The following is a 24,421-nucleotide window of genomic DNA, read 5'->3' as shown; positions in this document are numbered from 1 at the left end:
GGAGCCGCGGCCGACGCCTCGCTGCAGTAATTAAAGCGCAGACTCTACTCAGAACATTACACGGGCCCCGCCCCTGGCGGAAACCATTCTGCACGCCGCAGTTTCATAATACGCACTCGCTCGCCTGTGCCAAGTACAATCGTACGACCACTGACTGACGTGAAATCCTTTCATCTGCCCAGATGGTCAAAAGACAGAATAGGTAGTCACAAAGATCGAAGGATATATTTCAAATACTTGTTCGAAACGTCTTGCTTGTGAAAGAGTAATGTAGTGTGCATTAAGTGGGCGTTAAAATGCTATACACTCCCTAAATCTTATTTTATAACAATGTACGGGTTTTGCTCTCACGTTGCACAAATACTGTGCACAAGGATCACTTATTCCCCGGTTAAATGTTTCTTGAGAGCTAGCATACAGAAATGGAGAGAAATGGCTCAAATGGATCTGAGCAATATGGGACTCAACATCTGAAGTCATCAGTTCCCTAGAACATAGAATTACTTAAACCTAACTAACCTAAGGACATCAAGCACATCCATGTCCGAGGCATGATTCGAACCTGTAACCGTAGCGGTCTCGTGGTTCCAGACCGAAGCGCCTAGAACCGCTCGGTCACACAGGCCGGCAACAGAAATGGAACAATCACTCAGTTTCTTATGACTTCAATGCATGGGCAAAAAATTACACTAACGTGACAAAAAGGTCATGCGATACCTCCTAACGCCATGTCGGATCTCCTTTCTCCCGCCGTAGTGCAGCAGCTCGACGTGGCATGGACTCAACAAGTCGTTGGAAGTTCCCTGCAGAAATATTGAGCCATGCTGCGTCTATAGCCGACCATAATTGCGTGTTGCAGGTGCAGGAATTTGTGCAAGAACTGAACTCCGGATTATGTCAAATAAACGTTCTATGGGATTCACGTCGTGCTATCTGGGTGGCCAAACTATTCGCTCGAACTGTCCAGAATGTTCTTCAGGCCAATCTCGAACAATTGTGCTCAGGTGACATGTCGCTTTGCCATGGGAACATGAAGTCCACGAATGGCTGTAAATGGTCTCCAAGTAACCAAACGTAATTTCCATGTACCCAAACATAGCCATTTCGAATCAATGACCGGTTCAATTGGACCAAATGATCCACTCCATTTCATGTAAACACAGCCCACACCATTATGGAGCCATTACCCGCATGCACAGTGTCTTGTTGAAAATTTGGGTCTACGGCTTCGTAGGCTCTGCGCGACACTCGAATTCTACCATCACCTCCTTCCAACTGAAATCTCTGCTCATCTGACCAGGCCACGGTTGTCCATTTGTCTTGGGTCCAAACTGATGTGGTTACGAGCGCAAGAGAGGAGCTGCAAGCGATGTCGTTTTCTTAGCAAAGGCACTCGTTTCGGTCGTCGACTGCCACAGCCCAATAACACCGAATTTCGCCGCATTGTCCTGACGGGCACGTTCGTCGTACGTCCCACATTGATTTCTGAGGTTATTTCACAAAGAGTTGCTTGTCTGTTAACACTGACAACTCTACGCAAACGGCGCTGCTCTCGGTTGTTGAGTAAGGGCCGTCGCCCACTGCGTTCTCCGTCGTGAGAGGTAATGCCTGAAATTTGGTATTCTCGGGAAATTCTTGACACTCTTGACACTGTTGATCTCGAAATACTGAAATCCTTAACGGTTTCCGAAATGAAATGCCCCATGCTTATACCTCGAACTACCATTCCGCGTTCAGAGTCTGTTAATTCCCGTCGTGAGGCCGTAATCACGTCGGAAATCTTTTCCGTCACCTGAGTACAAATGACAGCTCTGCCAATGCATACCTTGTACACACGATACTATCGCCATCTATACAGGGTGTTACAAAAAGGTACGGCCAAACTTTCAGGAAACATTCCTCACACACAAATAAAGAAAATACGTTATGTGGACATGTGTCCGGAAACGCTTACTTTCCACGTTAGAGCTCATTTTATTACTTCTCTTCAAATCACATTAACCATGGAATGAAAACACACAGCAACAGAACGTACCAGCGTGACTTCAAACACTGTGTTACAGGAAATGTTCGAAATGCCCTCCGTTAGCGAGGATACATGCATCCACCCTCCGTCGAATGGAATCCCTGATGCCCCTGATGCAGCCCTGGAGAATGGCATATTGTATCACAGCCGTCCACAATACGAGCACGAAGAGTCTCTACATTTGGTACCGGGGTTGCGTAGACAAGAGCTTTCAAGTGCCCCCATAAATGAAAGTCAAGAGGGTTGAGGTCAGGAGAGCGTGGACGCCATGGAATTAGTCCGCCTCTACCAATCCGTCGGTCACCGAATCTGTTGTTGAGAAGCGTACGACCACTTCGACTGAAATGTGCAGGAGCTCCATCGTGCATGAACCACATGTTGTGTTGTACTTGTAAAGGCACATGTTCTAGCAGCACAGGTGGAGTATCCCGTATGAAATCATGATAACGTGCTCCATTGAGCGTAGGTGGAAGAACATTGGGGCCCAATCAAGACATCACCAACAATGCCTGCGCAAACGTTCACAGAAAATCTGTGTTGATGACGGGATTGCACAATTGCGTGCGGATTCTCGTCAGCCCACACATGTTGATTGTGAAAATTTACAATTTGATCACGTTGGAATGAAGCCTCATTCGTAAAGACAACATTTGCACTGAAATGAGGATTGACACATTGTTGGATGAACCATTCGCAGAAGTGTACCCGTGGAGGCTGAGAGTGCCTGCACACGCTGTACATGGTACGGAAACAACTTGTTCTCCAGTAACACTTTCCATACAGTGACGTGGTCAACGTTATCTTGTACAGCAGCAACTTCTCTGACGCTGACATTAGGGTTATCGTCAACTGCACGAAGAATTGCTTCGTCCATTGCTGGTGTCCTCGTCGTTCTAGGTCTTCCCCAGTCGCGAGTCATAGTCTGGAATCTTCCGTGCTCCCTAAGACGCCTATCAATTGCTTCGAACGTCTTCCTGTCGGGACACCTTCTGGAAATCTGTTTCGATACAAACGTACCGCGCCACGGCTATTGCCCCGTGCTAATCCATACATCAAATGGGCATCTGCCAACTTCGCATTTTTAACATTGCACTGATTGCAAAACCGCGTTCGTGATGAACACTAACCTGTTGATGCTACGTACTGATGTGCTTGATGCTAGTACTGTAGAGCAATGAGTCGCATGTCAACACAAGCACCAAAGTCAACATTACTTCGAGGAAGTACAGTACATACTGACGAAGCTAAAATTAGCTCTAACATGGAATTTGAGCGCTTCCGGACACATGTCCACATAACATCTTTTCTTTATTTGTGTGTGAGGAATGTTTCCTGAAAGTTTGGCCGTACCTTTTTGTAACACCCTGTATATGTGCATACCGTTATCCTATGACTTTTGTCACGTTAGTGTATAGTGTGCAGGGGAGGGCGATAAAGATCTGCGTTCTCCCGCTAACGCTAGATCTTAGTCAATGGCTGGTCGAGGTAGCCGAGCGGTTCTAGGCGCTACAGTCGGGAACCGTGCGACCGCTACGGTCGCAGGTTCGAATCCTGCCTCGGGCATGGATGTGTGTGATGTTTTTAGGTTAGTTAGGTTTAGTAGTTCTAAGTTCTAAGGGACTGATGACCTCAGAAGTTCGGCTGAAGTCCCGTAGTGCTTAGAGCCATTTGAACCATTTGTTAGTTGATAAACATGAAGAACGGATTTTTCTCTCAACTTGTACGAGCACTGTACACAAGGATGATCAATTTCCGTAGTTCAATAATTGATCTAAAGTTAGTATACAAAAATGGAAAAAATGGAACAGTCACTTCATTTCTTATGACTTGATATGGTTAAAGAAATTTGTTCTTTATGTTTGGAAGGATAGACGTAGAGATTGTTTATAATTTTCAGGTAATAAGCCGCCTTCGTAACCGTATTCCTTCGTGACACGTTTCATATTTGTGGTGGCGTGGTGTTCCCTTCTTGCGAAAATGTGCTAAAGTCCTCAAAACGTTTAGATGGTGGTGGTGTAGCCCACCAGACTTACCATTAGATGTTTGCAAAACCGATCTTGACTACAAATATGGCTGTCTGAGAATGTGTCTCTTTACATAGAAGGCTGTATTGTGGGATTCGATGAGTACGTTAACACACCGAGCCAGGTGGCGCAGTGGTTAGCACACTGGACTCGCATTCGGGAGGACGACGGTTCAATCGCGCGTCCGGCCATCCTTTCCGGTTTTCCGTGATTTCCCTAAATCGCTCCAGGCAAATGCTGGGATGGTTCCTCTGAAAGGGCACGGCCGACTTCCTTCCCTGTCCTTCCCTAATCCGATGAGACCGATGACCTCGCTGTTTGGTCTCTTCCCCCAAAAAAACCAACCAACCAACCAGTACGTTAACTTAGCGTTGGGCGACGCCGAGGAGTATCACACGAAAACAAATGCAAGAAAACGTCTTGGAAGAATAATAATGAAAGTCGATAATATTCCCATGAATTATGACGTCAACCCACATTCTACAGGGTCAATGTGAAAGACAAACTGCGTTTCGATAAAATCCGCATCCGTGTGGATTGCTGCAATATGTGGAACTACCACACTCCCTGCGTGAAACAATGTATGAGATGTGTTATTTCAAGTGATTAACATTTAATTACTTTCCTTCACCAAAAGATGAAAATGTGGACCCACATGTGAAAGACAGTTCGACAGCTGCTATCAATTTTAGAATGATACTAAAAATAGATAATAATTATTGTGCTTTATTTGAATGGAGGTGCGATGTTTCCGTATTTTCTTTTTGTTGATTCACAACTTTTTGAGTGGTTACTACTGCAATAAGGTACAGAAAAAAAATTTAACCTTCGATTCTCGGTACCTTCGCAGATTTTTCTGAGGTAGAGAGGTTTGGAACAAGTCCACTCACCCCTTGAGAGGCCAAATGAGGAGATGCTTGACTAAAGAGGCTGTGACCTCATCAGGACTCACCTACTGGCAGTAACGACTTGAGATACTAGCGACATGCTAATTACTCGTACCATGATCTTAGATCGCTCCTCTTACTGCTATGAAGGCAGGAGCCAGGGCTAAGGCTTAATCCTTGAGTGGTGTCACGTTTACATTTATTTTCAGGTAATGTCCGTATACTGGTAGTCCTCCAAACGTAAACGCTTGATTCCTGTGAACGTTCCACTGGGTGACGGCGTATCTGGACACGGCTATTGACCTACTGAAACAAAAAACAATTAATCCGTTCACACTACACCTATCCGTTTATCCACGGTCCGGTCTCTATGATCCCATGCTCACTTAAAATTTAACTGACGATACCGTTGAGTCAAAGTGGGAACACATAGGGTATTCTCCTGTGGAGCCCCAAGTTCAAAAATGTGCTCTGAGACACTTGTGCCTGCGCCATCATTGTTACCCTACCCGTGACAGAGCGCAGCGAGCCGTGCGCTACGGGGAGGTTAAGCCTTCGACTTCCACGTTGCGTGATGAGTCTCCTACTTGAGCTTTAACCCTTCTTCGACAGTTTTACATAGAGTCTCATGACAACAGCACGTGATCAGCCAACCAGCTTCGTCGGTTCCAAGATGATCGTTCCCTGGTGTCGGGCGATATGGGTCTACCCTTTGTCAAAGTCACTTATGTCAGTGGAGTTCCCTATTTGTAGCCTGTATTGTAGCTCTAATGAGTCCCTATTCGTCTCAGCTCCGTTTATGTGGAGTATTACTACCACTACCATCACGACCAGCACCACCACCACCACCACCACCACCACCACCACCACTACTACTAGTAGTAGTAGTAGCAGTAGTAGTAGAACAAAACAGTACCATAATTTATGTATACATACCGTACCGATTTACGTACTTAAAAGTCTAGTTTGTGAATCGCGGCACAGGTAATCGGCCTTGGACATGTATCGGTAATGGTAACCGTTCTGGCATTTGCCTGGAGTAATTTAGGGAAGACATGGACCATTTAATCAGGAAGGCCGGATGAAGACTGGACCGTCCATCCTTCCGAATATAATGCCATTCTACTTAAAAAGATGCTATCTCATTCGGTTTATCCCTAGTGTATAATACTCTTTCCTAAGAAGTTACTTAACAACGTAAAAAGGTGCTGCACTGTTCTTCGTTTCTCACACCACCCACTGTACACATTACACAACGTTATCCACACACTACTTCGTAATAAACACACATAAAAAAAAGTTTTGCATCACCTCGCTTCCCAGAACTCCTGAAGATAGACGTTGACTGTTGATATTGTATGACAGACACAGTCCCTTTGACTGTTCAGAGATGTCACTAAACCCACCCAAAAATGTAAACAATCATGCATGAGCAGCGCCTATTAGACGGAGGGGGTCCGACAGCCGATCACTTCCAGTCATTCCACGGCTCATGTTGTCTGTACTTCAACCATGCCTAGAGGGTCAACGCAGCGGTTCGATCGCGTCCGCATTGTTACTTTGTGCCAGGAAGGTCTCTAAACAAGTGAAGGGTCCAGGCCTCTCGGAGTCAACCAAAGCAATGTTGTTCGAACATGGAGGAGATACACAGAGAAGGAACTGTAGATGACATGCCTCGCCTCGCTCAGGCCGCCCGAGGGGTACTATTGCGGTGGATGACCGCTACCTACGGATTGTGGCTCGGAAGAACCCTGAGAACAACGCTGTCATGTTGAATAATGCTTTCCGTGCAGCCACAGGACGTCGTATTACGACTATAACTGTGCGCAATAGGCTGCATGATACGCAACTTCACTCCCGACGTCCATAGCGAGGTCCGGCTTTGCAACCACGACACTATGCTGCGCGGTACATATGGACTCAACAACAATCCGAATGGGCCGCTCAGGACTGGCATCACGTTCTCTTCACCGATGAGTGTCGCATATCGCTTCAACCAGACAATCGTCGGAGACTTGTTTGGAGGCAACCCGGTCAGTCTGAACGTCTTAGACACACTGCCCAGCGAATGCAGCTAGGTGGAGGTTCCCCGCTTTTTTGGGGTGGAAATATGTGCGGCCGACGTACGCCGCTGGTGGTCATGGAAGGCGCCGTAACGGCTGTACGATACGTGAATGCCATCCTCCGACCGATACTGCAACCATATCGGCAGCATATTGGCGAGGCATTCGTCTTCATGGAGGTCAATTACGCCCCCACAGTACACATCTTGTGAATGACGACCTTCAGGATAACGACATCGCTCGACTAGAGTGGCCAGCATGTTCTCCAGACATGAACCCTATCGAATATGCCTGGGATAGACTGAAACGGGCTGTTTATGGACGACGTGACCCACCAAGCACTCTGAGGGGTCGACGCCTGATCGCCGTTGAAGAGCCGACCAATCTGGACCAACAGTGCCTTGATGAGCTTGTGTATAGTATGCAGCGACGAATACAGGCATGCATCAATGCAGGAGGATGTGATACTGGTTACTGGAGGTAGTGATGTGTACAGCAATCTGGACCACCACCTCTAACGTCCTCGCTGTGTGGTCGTACAACATGCAATGTGTGGTTTTTATGAGCAATAAAAAGGGCGGAAATGATGTTTAAGTTCATCTCTATTCCAGTTTTCTGCACAGGTACAGGTGTAAGACTAAATACACTATCAACTGACATCAGAACTATTGCGACGATGTTTGGCACTCATTTAATCCGTCGCAGTTTGCTCTTTGCTAAGTTGAAAAAGTGAGTCAGTATAATGAGTGTGACGTTAAACTCAGAAAGTGTGTGAGGTTATAGTATCATATATTGCAGAGCTTAGAGAGTAAGGTTTTCCAGAAACTAAAACGAGAAAGATAAAAAGTACGGTAGAAAGTATTGTGTGAAACGATAACCCAATAATTACCTCCCAACACTTCAGAAGGCCCAATGGAGCCGATCTACCGCCATCTCATCCTCAGCCGATAGGCGTCAAATGTTCAAATTTTGTTGAATTTATAAGGGATCGAACTGCTGAGGTCATCAGTCCCTAGACTTACACACTACTTAAACTGACTTATGCTAAGAACAACACACGCACCCATGCCCGAGGGAGGACTCGAACCTCCGGCGGGAGGGGCCTAACGAGCCGTTACATTGCGCCTCGAACCGGGCGGCCACTCCGCGCTGCTGGGCGTCACTGTATGCAGATATGGAGGGACACATGGTCAGCACACAGGTCTCCGGCCGTTGCTAGCTTTCATGACTGGAGCCGTGACTTCTCAGTCACGTAGCTCCTCAATTCGTCTCAGAGAAGTTGCGTGCACCCCAGCGTGAGCAGCGCTTGGTAGACCCGGTCACACATGCAAGTGCTAGTCAAGCCCGACAGCGCTTAGCTTCGGTAATCTCACGCGAACCGGTGTCTCCACTGCGGTAAAGCCGCTGGTGCGTGAAATGGTAGATAGCTATATTTTTAGAATTATTTGCGAGTGTTATATTTTTACCATATCCATACGCTATGTTATCCAAATAATCCTTCACTGCGTATAGTGTATTAACAAGTGCGTTTTAACTGTATTTTTAAAATAAGTTCGTTTTAGTAATTGCTTTACTCTTCTCGGCTAATCTATCTATTTTATTCTTTCGTAGAAAATGCTATTTTGAGCTTTGTGTAAATTTTCCTGGAAAATGTAAGTTCATTGCAGATCTTGTTCCTTGATCATGGACAGAGTTGTTCCTGCAGTAATTTTCAATGTTTTTTTTATGTGCATAACTGATTGGCAAATATACTCAATTTATGGTTTTAACAGTCATCACAGTGTGCCAGATTACTATTTTTTTGTTGTTATTGTTATGGACCCTTTCTCTAATCTGAACATTGTGTAAATATTTTGTGCTTATGTTCCCCAGAAATGAATACCATAACTAAGAATTACGTGAACAGTACAGAACTAAAATACGCCGGCTGCTACATACTGATAACAGGACTCCTAAGGGCAAAGATGCTGAAGACATTCCGTTTGCAAGTATGTTTGTATGTTCACACCGTTTCACCTCCCCCACTACAACGTTTGCGTGCTCTTTCCATGTCATATCGCTTTGCAAACTTGAACCTACATACTAAACCGTCGTGGCTATGCCAAGCAGCACATGACCAATTCTGTATTCCAGTATCACAGAGCTGTTTTTCTACTCATCTGCATTAATCTGTATGTTCTACGTTTAGAGCAAACTACCATTCATCACACGAGATATAAATTCTGTCAAAGACATCATGTATCCTCCTACAGTTACTCAATGACGACACGATCCCATACACAACTGTATCGTCAGCAAACAGCCGGAGACTACTGCTCACCTGCCCGTCAGGTCATTTATGTATACATAGAAGAACAGAGGGCACTACTACCGATACACTTTTCTCTGATGAGCACTCGTTGCCGAGAAAAACATGCTGGTTCTGTTGCTTAAGAAGTCTCTGAGCCAGTCACATATCTGGGAACCTTTTCCGTATGCTCGTACCTTCGCCGACAGTCTGTAGTGGGGCAACGCGTAAAATGATTTTCGGAAATTTTGGAACATGGAATCTGCCCGTTACGCTTCATCCATGGTTCGCAGGGTATAATGTGAGAAAAGGCCAAGCTGAGATTCGTACAAGCGATGCTTTCTCAAACCATGCCAGTTCGCGGACATAAGCGTCTCAGTCTCAAGAAAGTTTAATATATTCGAACTGAGAATATGCTCGAAGATTCTGCAGCAAACCGAAGTTAAGCGTATTGGTCTGTAATTTTGCGGATTCGTTCTTTTACTCTTCTTAAACTGAAGCGCCAAAGAAACTGGTAAACCTGACTAATATCGTGTACGGCCCAAGCGAGCACGCAGAAGCGCCGCACCACGTGGCATGGACTCGACTAATGTCTAAAGTAGTGCTGGAGGGAACTGACACCACGAATTCTGCGGAGCTGTCCATAAATCCGTAAGAGTGCGAGTCGGTGAAGATCTCTTCTCAACAGTACGTTGCAAGGCATCTCAGATCAATAATGTTCATGTCTGGGGAATTTTGTACCTAGCGGAAGTGTTTAAATTCATAAGAGTGTTCCTGGAGACACTCTATAGCCTTTCTGGACGTGTGGGGTGTCGCATTACCCTGCTGGGAATGCTCAAGTTCGTCGGAATGCACAACGGACATGAATGGACGCAGTTGGTCAGACACTATGCTTAAGCACGTGTAAACTGTCAGAGTCGTATCTAGACGTATCAGGGATCACATATCAATCCAACTCCAATAACGCCGAATTTCATCTTAGTTTCCTAGCTAATTCGTCGTCGTGCGTCCCACATGGCTTTCGACCGTTATTTCAAGCAGTGTTGCTTGTGTATCAGCACTGACAACAAGCGACGCCGCTGTCGGTCGTTAAGTGAAGGCCGTCGGCCAGTGCGATGACGGTGGTGAGGGATAATGCCTAAAATTTGGTATTCTCGGCATACTCTGGACACTGTGGATCTCGGATTACTCAATTTAATAACGATTTCCGAATTGGAATGTCCCGTTTGTCTAGCTCCAAGTACCATTCGGCGTTCAAAGTCTGTTAGTTCCCGTCACGATGGAAACCTTTTCGCATAAATCACCTGAGTGGAAAGACAGCTCTGCAAATGCACTACCCTTTTATACCTTTTGTACTCGCCGCCGCCGTCAGACCCTGACAGAGCGTGCTGCTGTGCAGGTCGCGCTCGGCGATGTCGGCGCAGTGCAGGAGCTGTGACTTCGGCGACACGCCGCTGCTGTCGGGCGCGTGCGGCGGCGGCGCGTCGGCGTTCATGCTGGCGCTGCAGGCGCTGCTGCAGGCGCGCTGCGACGTGTCGGACGCGTGTGGCCGCGTCGGCCGAGACTCGGCGCAGCTGCCGACCGGCCGCGCCTTCGACTTCATCGTGGTGGGCAGCGGGCCGGCGGGCAGCACGGCTGCCGCGCGCCTCTCCGAGAGCGGCGCCACGGTGCTGCTGCTCGAGGCGGGGCCCGAGGACCCCACCATCTCGCACGTGCCCGCCTTCGCCGTCACGCCCATCCGCACGCACCTCGACTGGAACCTCACCACGGTTAGTGACCACTCAGCTGCACTCTCTAGTCTTGTTTGCTCTTAGTGCTAGCTCACCAGATGTAATAGTCACTCATTTAAAGGAGCACACTGGTCACCTTGGAGAACTGTAACTGCTACCAGGCGGTCGTGTCTGCTCGTGTCAGGACGTATCCATGGACACACCGTGAATGAAGCTGCCCTGTTTCTTGGTCTATCAATGCGGACTGTCCAATATTCCAAAAATAAATTTACATTCCTTACAAAGATTTCACTAGCTGGTTCCTCTACGGCTAAGAAACGACCATCAGGATTGTTGTATGTCATGCGCTACTATGAACTTCTGTTTCCTCTTTTGATTTTCAACTTCATATTTGTTTTAACTACACTACTGGCCATTAACATTGCTACACCAAGAAGAAATGCAGATGATAAACGGGTATTCAGTGGACAGATATTTTATACTAGAACTGACATGTGACTATATTTTCACGCAATTTGGGAGCATAGATCCCGATAAATCAGTACCCAAAACAACCACCTCTGGCCGTACTAACGGCCTTCATACGCCTGGGCATTGACTCAAACAGAGCTTGGATGGCCTGTACAGGTACAGCTGCCCATGCAGCTTCAACACAATACCACGGTTCATCAAGAGTAGCGACAGGCGTATTGTGGCGAGCCAGTTGCTCGGCCACCATTGACCAGACGTTTTCAATTGGTGAGAGATCTGGAGAATGTGCTGGCCAGGGCAGCAGTCCAACATTATCTGTATCCAGATAGGCCCATACAGGACCTCCAACATGCGGTCGTGCATTATCATGCTGAAATATAGGGTTTCGCAGGGATCGAATGAAGGGTAGAGCCACGGGTAATAACACATCTGAAATGTGACGTCCGCTGTTCAAAGTGCCGTCAATGCGAAGAAGAGGTGACCGAGACATGCAACCAATGGCACCCCATACCATCACGCCGGGTGATACGCTAGTATGGCGATGACGAATACGTGCTACCAATGTGCGTTTACCGCGATGTCGTCAATCACGCGTACGACCATCATGATGCTGTAAACAGAACCTGGATTCATCCGAAAAAATTACGTTTTGCCATTTGTGCACCCAGGTTCGTCGTTGAGTACACCATCGCAGGCGCTCCTGCCTGTGATGCAGCGTCAAGGGTAACCGCAGCCATGGTCTCCGAGCTGATAGTCCATGCTGCTGCAAACGTCGTCGAACTGTTCGTGCAGATAGTTGTTGTCTTGCAAACGTCCCCATCTGTTGACTCAAGGATCGATACGTGGCTCCACGGTCTGTTACAGCCATGCGCATAAGATGCCTCTCATGTCGACTGCTAGTTATACGAGGCCGTTGGGATCCAGCACGGCGTTCCGTATTACCCTCCTGAACCCACCGATTCCATATTCTGCTAACAGCCATTGGATCTCGACCAACGCGAGCAGCAATGTCGCGATACGATAAACCGCAATCACGATAGGCTACAAACCGACCTTTATCAAAGTCGGAAACGTGATGGTACGCATTTCTCCTCTTTACACAGGGCATCACAACAACGTTTCACCAGGCAACGCCGATCAACTGCTGTTTGTGTAAGAGAAATCGGTTGGAAACTCTCCTCATTTAGCACGTTGTAGGTGTCGCCACCGGCGCCAACCTTGTGTGAATCGTCTGGAAACCTAATCATTTGCATATCACAGCATCTTCTTCCTGCGCTTAAATTTAGCTTCTGTAGCACGTTATCTTCGTGGTGTAGCAATTTTGATGGCCGGAAGTGGACTTTTAAAGTACCACTATTTTAATTACCCTTCACTACGTAAACGATGGTCACGTACCAAACACAACTATCGCCATCACTTGGCACTTCAGTCGCCTGTTCATTCGCGTTAGATCGGTACGCGGCTCGCTTTCGCAGCCAATATGCTGCGTACCGCAGTTATTCATTATTATTGTGCTGTACGCCTGTCAACCGCAAGCCTATCCAAACACCGGTTTTCTCCTTGGTTTGGTAAGTGTGACGGTCTAATAACTCCCGGTTAGGTTCCTCGTGCACGTAGATAAAGAAAATCAGTTCCAATAAACAGATTTATAAGGAATTTGTATAAAAAATTATTTACCTTTCATTGCTTCCGATTGCATATTCGTCGACTGCGATTACGCTCCATTCAGTTTCCACTTTTGTCTAATGAAGTTTGTACTGTTATAAATTTTATGTCAGTTGTTACTTAGCTGGGGCTGGATTAGCTCGTGGTCAAAACATCATGTAGTACATACGTTACTGTTAATTTGTAGAAATTATGAAGATGCGTCACTAGAGCGACACGCATCAGTTTTTAAATAATTAACTGCAACAGAGACTGCCTCTTTATTTGGAAATTGGATTACTCTTGCTGAACCAGGCAGGAAATGGAAAAAAAATAAACCACTCAACACATGTGTAGTTAAGTTCTGAACAAAATGTCACTCAAATGTCCAACACGGCGTTGAACACACTAACGCACACGATGGCTCCCATTGTTAATCACTGTGTTCAACGTTATTGGCCTTATGTCAGCGATAGCCGGACGTATGTTCGCCTCCAAACGTCGGCAAGTTTATGGCTTGTCAGTATTGACGTTGGCTTTCATGCAGCCCCAAAGAATAAAAATCCATGGATGCTAAATCAAACGACCGTGGCGGCCAGTTCACAGATTCATATCTTGACGCGATCCGCTCGATAAACTTCTCCCTTGGCAAATCGAGCGTAGCAGCATCCTGCTGGAACCGCATGTTTTTAATATCTATGGCCTCAAGTTCCGGCCACAGAAATTAGCCTAGCATGGTTCAGCAGCGTTTTCCATCGACGGTAACGGTTTTTGTATCATCGCCTCGAAAGATTTGGCGCGGCAACGCCATAAACCGCATCAAACAGTGAGTTTTTCTGAATACAATGGCACCTTTTATATCTCAAATAACGACAATTTTGCGTATTGACGAAACCATTAAGAGAAAAAAGCACCTCATCTGAGGAGATGATTTTTCCATTGAAATCAGATTATGCTTCCAACTGCTGTAGGGCCTATTCAGCGAACTCACGACGTAATCTGTGATCGTTTGGCTTCAAGTCTTGAGTCAATACAACTTTGTATGGATGCAATCCCAAATCCTCTCTCATGGTACGTGAAGCTGATGTCTCAGATAGCCGCAACCGTTGAGATCGTCTTGAAACTGCCACCTCCGACTCTTTCTCAGTACTGACCGGTACTGCTGCGACATTGTCCGCACTTCGCACTTTACATTGTCTTCTTGGTGGCCTTTGATCGTGTAGACTTGGGCAGAGTGCGGCGAACAGCCTGAGCAGAGAAACGGTGATGGCGACCCACTTCTCTGTTCAACAGAACAACTGAGCTACCACTTCCGTAAAAATTTTAATGAGTTTAGAAATCAGGAAACCTTCATGACGCCTGAGTCACTGTATGATGAAACTGGCACTGGGTATTTTCACACACATGGGAGCTCACAAAACATATGTTTGAAACTGGAAATCACAATTTCAAAAGTGTCGTTCTTAGTGAAAAATCCCGTACATTACTAAATGACTAACCAGCAACACGCTTCCACTTGCACATTGCCTGTCTAGTGGCTTTTATGGGAATCCAAGCTTTTATTTTATGTATTTCATTTAGTTTTTGACAGAATTTAAAAACTTAAAATGCTGCCATAATCTAATTAACCAGTATAATCTCATGTTAAACCTTTAACGCACCTGTCAAAGATAATATGAGTGGATGTCTTGATACCGCATAACTCACAGCGCAAAAATCGCACAAACTTATTCATCTAGTACTTGAGAATGAGGGGAATTAGCGACTTCCAAAACATTTTACTCACAATTTCAAAATTTTTCCTCTCTTACATGTTCAACGCCAAAGATTTAAGACATTAATTCATTTATAATGAGATGTATAAAACTAGTTTTACATAGTAGTTCGATTTTTTAAATCTGGTTTGTTTTGAACCCGACAGGAATTGCTGTTGTCATTTGAAGGAACAGCAAACAGTGGAGATTCAGAATCGTTAATTAACTGATGTAAGTAAACAATCGTAATAAACAGCATACGTGAAATTAAAACCAGCTGAGAGATCTTCCGCAATGGGTCACTAGTGAATCAGATGCTCCCAATGTGCAGGTACTTTATAGGGCTGTAGTTTATTTTTACAAGCGCTCATATGTGTTTCCATTTGTATGGCAAGACAACGCCCCTAGGTCCTTCAGCTTTACCAGGTAATGACGGTAAGCATCCAGTGAATTAAGGAACCCCTTACGACGGAGGTTTCTCTTTGTAAAACTTGTCGTATATAAAAATTATAAAAAACAGAAATACCAACAGTCGACGCACTTTTATTCGCAAAATACTATCGTTCAACATCTCTGTGTGTAACGTGAGACCCTTACGGATTTGTCAAAAAGATTCTTCTTCGTAAACTTTTACTTCATTTACCTCTAAATGTACCGGGCTATTACAAATGATTGAAGCGATTTCATAAATTCACTGTAGCTCCATTCATTGACGTGTGGTCACGACACACTACAGATACGTAGAAAAACTCATAAAGTTTTGTTCGGCTGAAGCCGCACTTCAGGTTTCTGCCGCCAGAGCGCTCGAGAGCGCAGTGAGACAAAATGGCGACAGGAGCCGAGAAAGCGTATGTCGTGCTTGAAATGCACTCACATCAGTCAGTCATAATAGTGCAACGACACTTCAGGACGAAGTTCAACAAAGATCCACCAACTGCTAACTCCATTCGGCGATGGTATGCGCAGTTTAAAGCTTCTGGATGCCTCTGTAAGGGGAAATCAACGGGTCGGCCTGCAGTGAGCGAAGAAATGGTTGAACGCGTGCAGGCAAGTTTCACGCATAGTGATGTGAAAGATTCGTGTTTAAACCTCCTCTACCAGGAAACGTGCCAGAACTGCGAGCTTACATCAACAGTGCTTTCGAACTCATTGATGGGGACATGCTGCGCCAAGTGTGGGAGGAACTTGATTATCGGCTTGATGTCTGCCGAATCACTAAAAGGCACATATCGAACATTTGTGAATGCCTAAAAAAACTTTTTGAGTTTTTGTATGTGTGTGCAAAGCATTGTGAAAATATCTCAAATAATAAAGTTATTGTAGAGCTGTGAAATCGCTTCAATCATTTGTAATAACCCCGTACATGACTTTATCGTCTTTCAAGACACTAGACTTCCACAAAAATTCAGGGATCCTTGCGGCAGCATGGTGAGTCTTCCTCAAAACCGGAAATCATAAGTAAAGAGGACAGAACTGATACACAAAATGGTATTCAGTAGTTCTCAGAACTGAACTGTCTTCTATGGATAGTTGTAAAAGTAAAACTGTTGCGTGTGTCCCACCCAGTTCTCTTAATTTAATGTAGCAGCTGTTGTGTGCCTGTGTAGTTGGCTTTATGTTTCATTACACTAGTTCGCAGTTTTGCGGTGCCTGGTGGAAAAATGGTCTCGTTTGTACCAATGTGTGTTTGAAACTCAAGAAAACTACTACAGAAATTCATTGAAGGTAAAAGAATTTTTCGTGTAACTACTTTAGTCAGGAAAGAAATATATGTTATGTACAGGCGTTCTAAAAGTAACTGAACATCGATTGTGGGTGACAGTTACTCACACCTTACACAAGATAAAATCGCAAAGTAGAGCGGTCTTGTAATACGACATGGCAGACAGATCATTCAAGAACTGTGCAGGGTTTGACGCCAAATTACAGCACATTAGACCGAATTTTGTCTGAAAGTTGCTGGACCAAGAAAAAAAAATACCATTCGGAAGTCAACGGGGAACTTCCACAAAAGCTGAAAGAGAACCATAACTCTCTTCGCGTTTGTCACTGGTGACCGAAGATGTGTGGCGGTTGTGACTGCGCATATGCTCTTCATCCTGGGAAAAAGCTTGATAAAGTGCGACGTAAAGCCCTTGCTGGTCTGCTTCGTTGGTATTGACTGACTTCTCTGTCAGCAATTCGAATTCGTACCCATCGATCAGTCAAATAATGAATTGTTTGTGATGTTCTAAGGTGGTATATGGGGGAGGGGAGGTAGAAACGTCCATAATGTGACGCACGGTCAATTGGGTGCTCCACCATTTCATGGCACGACCACATTGCGAATGTCTTTTTCGTTAAAAGTTCATATAGCCGATAATTTAATTTCCATTTCCCTCTACTCAGCAGATACATCAACTACCTGTTTTCGGAACTAAAATTCAAATAGATACATTACAGGAAATCTGAATTGTAACCTAGACACAGTTATATTTTCTGACACATATGATCTTCCTGGACGTATCTTCAAAATAGAAACAACGTTAGGATAGCTGATTTCCTTTCTACAGCAGCACTTACATTTACATAAGCAATCATGCGCTACATGATGGACGTGAGGACGTGACTTTGTACCATTGCTAATCATTAGATCCCCTGTTCCACACATATGTGGAGCAAGAGGAAAATGAATGCCTGTCAGCATCTGTACTGACCTCTGTGTCTGTTATTGTGTCTCCATAAACCTTCCGGCTTGAGAGTGTAAGAAACAATAGAAAGGTATTGCCGATTATCAAAAGAGCTTGTTCTCTGAACATTTTCAACGTTATTTACAAAAATAACGTCTTCCTCCTTTAAGGAATCCCATGTAAGCTCACGGACCATTTCCGTAAGACTCTCGAACAGATTGAACTAGTCAGTAACAAATCCAACAGCATGTCTTAATTACTTCGATATCTTTCCTTAATCAGATATGATGGGGATTCCAAACACCATATCATGTCGTTTCGTAACGCTGAAGTTAGTTGTATGAACGAACTCGTCGAATTCGAAACTATCCAAAACTATACAAAACCGACGCCGAGGCAACTGTGATGCACCATAGGCCATAGATGACAGGGGTGAAGTACTGTTGCTATGATGCGTACAGGCGAATAGACGTGCAACTGTTGAGCAACTGACCGTGCAGGTTAACCAAGGGGCTACCAACAGAGTCTCCTCAACGACCGTTCAGCGAACGTTGCTGCGTATGGGGCTCTGCAGCAGGCGCCTGGTTCATGTACCCAAGCTGAATACTGTTCATCGGCGACAAAGGGTGGAATTTGCACGCCAGTACCCCACTGTACGTCCACTGTGTGGCTATAGATGGCCTTTTCAGATACAAAATGACAGTTGGTGTGTGTGGTGTGAAACGTCTGAAAGCAAACACCCTATAAAAAGCGTCGAACAGATCCAAGCCCGAGGAGGAAACGTTATGGTCTAGGTAATGTTTCCATGGCATTCCTTTTCTGATCTCGTCATTTTGTAAGGCACAGTCGATCAATCTAACTATGCATCTACCCTTGTCGACCATGTCCACCCCTACATGCAGTTTATTTTTCCTCGACACCATAGCATCTACCAGCAGAACAACGCAGTAGATCACACAGCTCGCAGTGTACATGCGTCGTTCGAGGAACATGAGGATACGTTTACTATACTCACCTGTCCACCAATCTCCTCGGATGTAAAGAATCTGTGTGACCACCTCGATCGGGGTGTTAGTGCCATCGATCCTCAATCCTTCCATAAGCTCACTGACTCTCTTCCTGCACGCATCTACGTGATCCGCACTGTATAAGGTCGTTATTCTGGCTTTAGACAGTTGCTCAAATTAATGTGGCTGGACAGTGTGTGATGGTATAGGTTAAGGTACATCGACATCTTCATCTACATTTATACTCCGCAAGCCACCCAACGGTGTGTGGCGGAGGGCATTTTACGTGCCACAGTCATTACCTCCCTTTTCTGTTCCAGTCGCGTATGGTTTGTGGGAAGAACGACTGTCTGAAAGCCTCTGTACGCGCTCGAATCTCTCTAATTTTACATTCGTGATCTCCTCGGGAGGTATAAGTAGGGGGAAGCAATATATTCGATACCTCATCCAGAAACGCACCCTCTCGAAACCTGGCGAACAAGCTACACCGCGATGCAGAGCGCCTCTCTTGCAGAGTCTGGCACTTGAGTTTGCTAAACATCTCCGTAACGCTATCACGGTTACCAAATAACCCTGTGACGAAACGCGCCGCTCTTCTTTGGATTTTCTCTATCTTCTCCGTCAACCCGATCTGGTACGCATCCCACACTGATGAGCAATACTCAAGTATAGGTCGAATGAGTGTTTTGTAAGCCACCTTCTTTGTTGATGGACTACATTTTCTAAGGACTCTCCCAATGAATCTCAACCTGGCACCCGCCTTACCAACAATTAATTTTATAAGATCATTCCACTTCAAATCGTTCCGAATGCATACTCCCAGATATTTTACAGAAGTAACTGCTACAAGCGTCTGTTCCGCTATCATATAATCATACAATAAAGGATCAGTTGCCACTCTCTGCACCAAGTGCCTATCCGCTGCAGATCTTCCTGCATTTCGCTACAATTTTCTAATGCTGCAACTTCCCTGTGTACTACAGCATCATCCGCGAAAAGCTTCATGGAACTTCCGACACTATCTACTAGGTCGTTTATATATATTGTGAAAAGCAATGGTCCCATAACACTCCCCTGTGGCACGCCAGAGGTTACTTTAACGTCTGTAGACGTCTCCCCATTGATAACAACATGCTGTGTTCTGCTTGCTAGAAACTCTTCAATCCAGCCACACAGCTGGTCTGATATTCCGTCGGCTCTTACTTTGTTTATCAGGCGACAGTGCGGAACTGTATCGAACGCCTTCCGGAAGTCAAGGAAAATAGCATCTACCTGGGAGCCTGTATCTAATATTCTCTGGGTCTCATGAACAAATAAAGCGAGTTGGGTCTCACACGATCGCTGTTTCCGGAATCCATGTTGATTCCTACAGAGTAGATTCTGGGTTTCCAAAAACGACATGATACGCGAGCAAGAAACATGTTCTAAAATTCTACAGGGAAGTCCTAACGGTGGTTGATAATACAACTGAACATATTTATGGATAATTCGTCGTAAGCATCTAACATGCCATGTGGGTTCAATTTTAATGCGGCTCTACAACACCGAGCACTATTATAATATAAATACATCAGACGAAAGGTCAGACAGCCCCAGAAAACATTGTGCCTATGCCATGTGACACAGCATCTAGCCTTCGTAAGGGCCTCTATTTAGTGAAGAAGATAGTCCACACGTGTCTTCAAATATGCCACGTCAAGCCACTCGTCGGAGATGACATGCCGCATAGCTACCTAGATGCGAGGGTGTTGATTGCTACGTTTCGACTGATGTTCGAAATAGTCTCACACAATGTGATCGGTTGATTTAGCGAGCCGGTCAAAGTGGGGTAGGCTGCCTGAGTGATGACGTGTCTTCCAGCGGGGGAGTGTCGACATCATACTGATCAGAAAGCTGTAAAAGGAAGGACCACGTTTGGTTACTGACGATGTTGAAATAAACACCGTGAGTGATGTCCATGGCAAGCTGAATGAGTGAGCCCATATCACGGTCCAAAAACCACCTACAAAACGTTGCAGATCGACCTCTGGACTGAACAACATCCTTCTCGCGCTGGGCTTCAGAGTCCTCATTGGGCCGTCACTGCAATCGACGCCTTGCATCGTTGGAAAAGAAGCAGAACGGCGACTAGTCGTGCCCCCTCCCCCCCCACACACGCCTGCAGCCAGTTACTGTCCGTGTCCGGTTTCTGTGTTGTCTGGCCCACCCAAGACGTACGGCTATGAACAACGGCCGTTTTCGGGGTACCCGACTCCATATGCCCATTGCATACAGTTTCCTTCGCCACGTTTGTTCGTAAAATGGGTAAGATGGACATTCACCCACCTACAGTATAAATTCCTGTCTCGTTTGAATCCAATTGTCACTGGTAATGCGAGATACTCGTCTCCAGCCCCTGTCGGTTAGGTTAGGTTAAGATATTTTTACTACCATTGTCTTCAAATGGTTCAAATGGCTCTGAGCACTATGGGACTTAACATCTGTTGTCAACAGTCCCCTAGAACTTAAAACTACTTAAACCTAACTAACCTAAGGACATCACAAACATCCATGCCAGAGGCAGGATTCGAACCTGCGACCGTAGCGGTCACGCGGTTCCAGACTGAAGCGCCTAGAACCGCACGGCCACACCGGCCGGCATTGTCTTTATGCCGCGTTACATAGATGGCCACGAGCTGTGAACATCTTCCTGTAGACACTTCGGCAGTCCGCGTTGATATACTAACACATCGAGCAACTTGCGGTCTTTTAATTGGGAACATTGGAACACGGAAGCCCATTTCTACCATTCTGTTACTGCTTCATGTCGATCCATCTTACGAGGTGCATTCAAGTTCTAAGGCCTCCGATTTTTTTTCTAATTAACTACTCAACCGAAATCGATGAAACTGGCATTACTTCTCGACGTAATCGCCCTGCAGACGTACACATTTTTCACAACGCTGACGCCATGATTCCATGGCAGCGGCGAAGGCTTCTTTAGGAGTCTGTTTTGACCACTGGAAAATCGCTGAGGCAATAGCAGCACGGCTGGTGAATGTGCGGCCACGGAGAGTGTCTTTCATTGTTGGAAAAAGCCAAAAGTCACTAGGAGCCAGGTCAGGTGAGTAGGGAGCATGAGGAATCACTTCAAAGTTGTTATCACGAAGAAACTGTTCGTTAGCTCGATGTGCAGGTGCGTTGTCTTGGTGAAACAGCACTCGCGCAGCCCTTCCCGGACGTTTTTGTTGCAGTGCAGGAAGCAATTTGTTCTTCAAAACATTTTCGTAGGATGCACCTGTTACCGTAGTGCCCTTTGAAATGCAATGGGTAAGGATTACACCCTCGCTGTCCCAGAACATGGACACCATCATTTTTTCAGCACTGGCGGTTACCCGAAATTTTTTTGGTGGCGGTGAATCTGTGTGCTTCCATTGAGCTGACTGGCGCTTTGTTTCTGGATTGAAAAATGGCATCCACGTCTCATCCATTGTCACAATCGACGAAAAGAAAGTCCCATTCATGCTGTCGTTGCGCGTCAACACTGCTTGGCAACATGCCACACGGGCAGCCATGTGGTCGTCCGTCAGCATTCGTGGCACCCACCTGGATGACACTTTTCGCATTTTCAGGTCGTCATGCAGGATTGTGTACACAGAACCCACAGAAATTCCAACTCTTGAGGCGATCTGTTCAACAGTCATTCGGCGATCCCCCAAAACAATTCTCTCCACTTTCTCGATCACGTCGTCAGACCGGCTTGTGCGAGCACGAGGTTGTTTCGGTTTGTTGTCACATGATATTCTGCCTTCATTAAACTGTCGCACCCACGAACGCACTTTCGACACATCCATAACTCCATCACCACATGTCTCCTTCAACTGTCGATGAATTTCAATTGGTTTCACACCACGCAAATTCAGTAAACGAATGATTGCACGCTGTTCAAGTAAGGAAAACGTCGCCATTTTAAGTATTTAAAACAGTTCTGATTCTCGCCGCTGGCGGTAAAATTCCATCTGCCGTACGGTGCTGCCATCTCTGGGACGTATTGACAATGAACGCGGCCTCATTTTAAAACAATGCCCATGTTGCTATCTCTTTCCAGTCCGGAGAAAAGAAATCGGAGGCCTTAGAACTTGAATGCACCTCGTGTTACGCTGATTCCTCGCAACCGTTTGGAACACAACATCACTTCGCTGTCATGGCTCGTCTTCTGTGGAGGGTACAGTCTTAAACCAATGCTAACTCAATAAGTAACCGAGCAAAGTGTTCTTTTAATGGGGTAACTAGTACTTTGTCTGGTGATCGTAGTTTTTTCCGACGCAGTACTTAACTGGCGCACACTAGCGTCGACCTGAGCTCGGTAGCACCCTGTAGCCCTCTCTGCTGCCGCTGTTCCAGGCGGTGCAGCAGAACGCGTGCCTGAGCCAGGGCGGCGTGTGCCGGTGGCCGCGCGGCCGCATGCTGGGCGGCACCTCCTCCATGAACGGCATGATGTACACCAGGGGACACGCGCTGCTCTACGACGCCTGGGCCGCCGCCGGCATCCCGGGCTGGTCCTACAACGAGGTGCTGCCCTACTTCATCAAGAGTGAGTCACACACACTGCTGCTGCTGCTGCGGTTGTTCTCCTTGTTATTATTGTTGTTTTTTTGAGTCGGAAGCGTGGTTTGATACAGCTTTCCACGCTAGTCTATCCTTTGAAAGACTCCTCATCTCTGCAACCCATGCCCGCTCAAACGTTCTTTCTGTGTTCAAATCTTGATCTCCTTGTACAGTTATTAGCCCAACAATGCCACACTTACTATTTCTTGGTACAACAGAATATGTCCTCTCGAAGGATCCCTTCCTTTGGACGAGGTGTGCCATAAATTTCTTTGTTCCCCTACTCAATTCAGTACATCTTTATTAGTTATCTTATCTACCCTCCTCATCTTGAGCAATCTTCTATAGAACCACATATCAAATGCTTATATTTTCTTCGTATATGTGCTGCTTACAGGCCACGTTTTACTTACACGCAAAGCTACTCTCAAGACAAAGCTACTCACAAGACAACTACTCTCACAAAATTATGTTTAGCAACTAGATTTATATTGCATGTTTAAATACATCCCTTTTTCAGAAACGCTTTTCTACCAGTAGCTACTGACATTTTGCATTTGATATACTCTCAATTTCGACCATTGTCAGTTCTAAACTTATTTACTGCTTTAGTGTCTCACTTCCTAACCTAATTTCCACAGCATCGCTGGTTTAATTCAACTACATTCCATTGCCCTTGAGCTACGTTTGTTCATTTTTCATCTTATAACCTCTTTTCAATACATTATCCATTCCGTTCAGCCAACTGTCATGTCTATTGAAGTCTCTGACAGAATTACAATGTCATCTGCAAACCTTAAGTTTTCTTTTCCTTCAAATTTAAGTCACGTTCGAAATTTCTTCTTTTGATATCACAGCTGTATCACAGTATGTGTAATGAACAGCTTGAATAACATTCAATTTAAGTTTCAACTTGTCTCACTTTCGCCTAAACTACTGCTTCCCTTTCGTGTTCCAAGACTTTTAACTGTAGTCTGCTCTCCGTATAAGATGAAGAAAATCGTTTTTTTCTTTTAATTTTGCCCACAGCTAGCTGAATTTCAAAGAATATAGTCCAGTCAACACTGTCAAACACGTTCTCCAAATGCTGTAAATGCATGTTGGCTTTGTTCAGTTTGAGTTGTTAGAAAAAGACTTAGGGTCAGTATACGAAGTGATTCACCTGAAACTTCGACCGGAAATATTGCGGAAATGAAAAGTGCTATTGCTTCACGGTTTTCACAGAATGGGTTGATAGCCAATGGCTCGTATTGTTAGTCAACCAGCAGATTG

The 24,421-nt window shown here is 45.5% G+C and overlaps 1 protein-coding gene across 1 annotated transcript in view; it reads left to right on the top strand.

Moving 5' to 3' along the window:
• Positions 1-24,421, top strand: part of LOC126457614 (glucose dehydrogenase [FAD, quinone]-like) — a 223,855-nt gene that overhangs the window by 186,854 nt on the left and 12,580 nt on the right. The window contains exons 3-4 of the mRNA XM_050094069.1: positions 10,687-11,056; positions 22,946-23,135. Of these exons, the coding sequence (XP_049950026.1) occupies positions 10,700-11,056; positions 22,946-23,135 (547 nt within the window). The 5' untranslated portion in view covers positions 10,687-10,699. The remainder of the gene's footprint in view (positions 1-10,686; positions 11,057-22,945; positions 23,136-24,421) is intronic.

The sequence above is a fragment of the Schistocerca serialis genome, chromosome 2 (assembly GCF_023864345.2).
Source record: "Schistocerca serialis cubense isolate TAMUIC-IGC-003099 chromosome 2, iqSchSeri2.2, whole genome shotgun sequence".
NCBI lineage: Eukaryota > Metazoa > Arthropoda > Insecta > Orthoptera > Acrididae > Schistocerca > Schistocerca serialis.
This window is presented reverse-complemented; position numbering and strand designations above follow the sequence as displayed.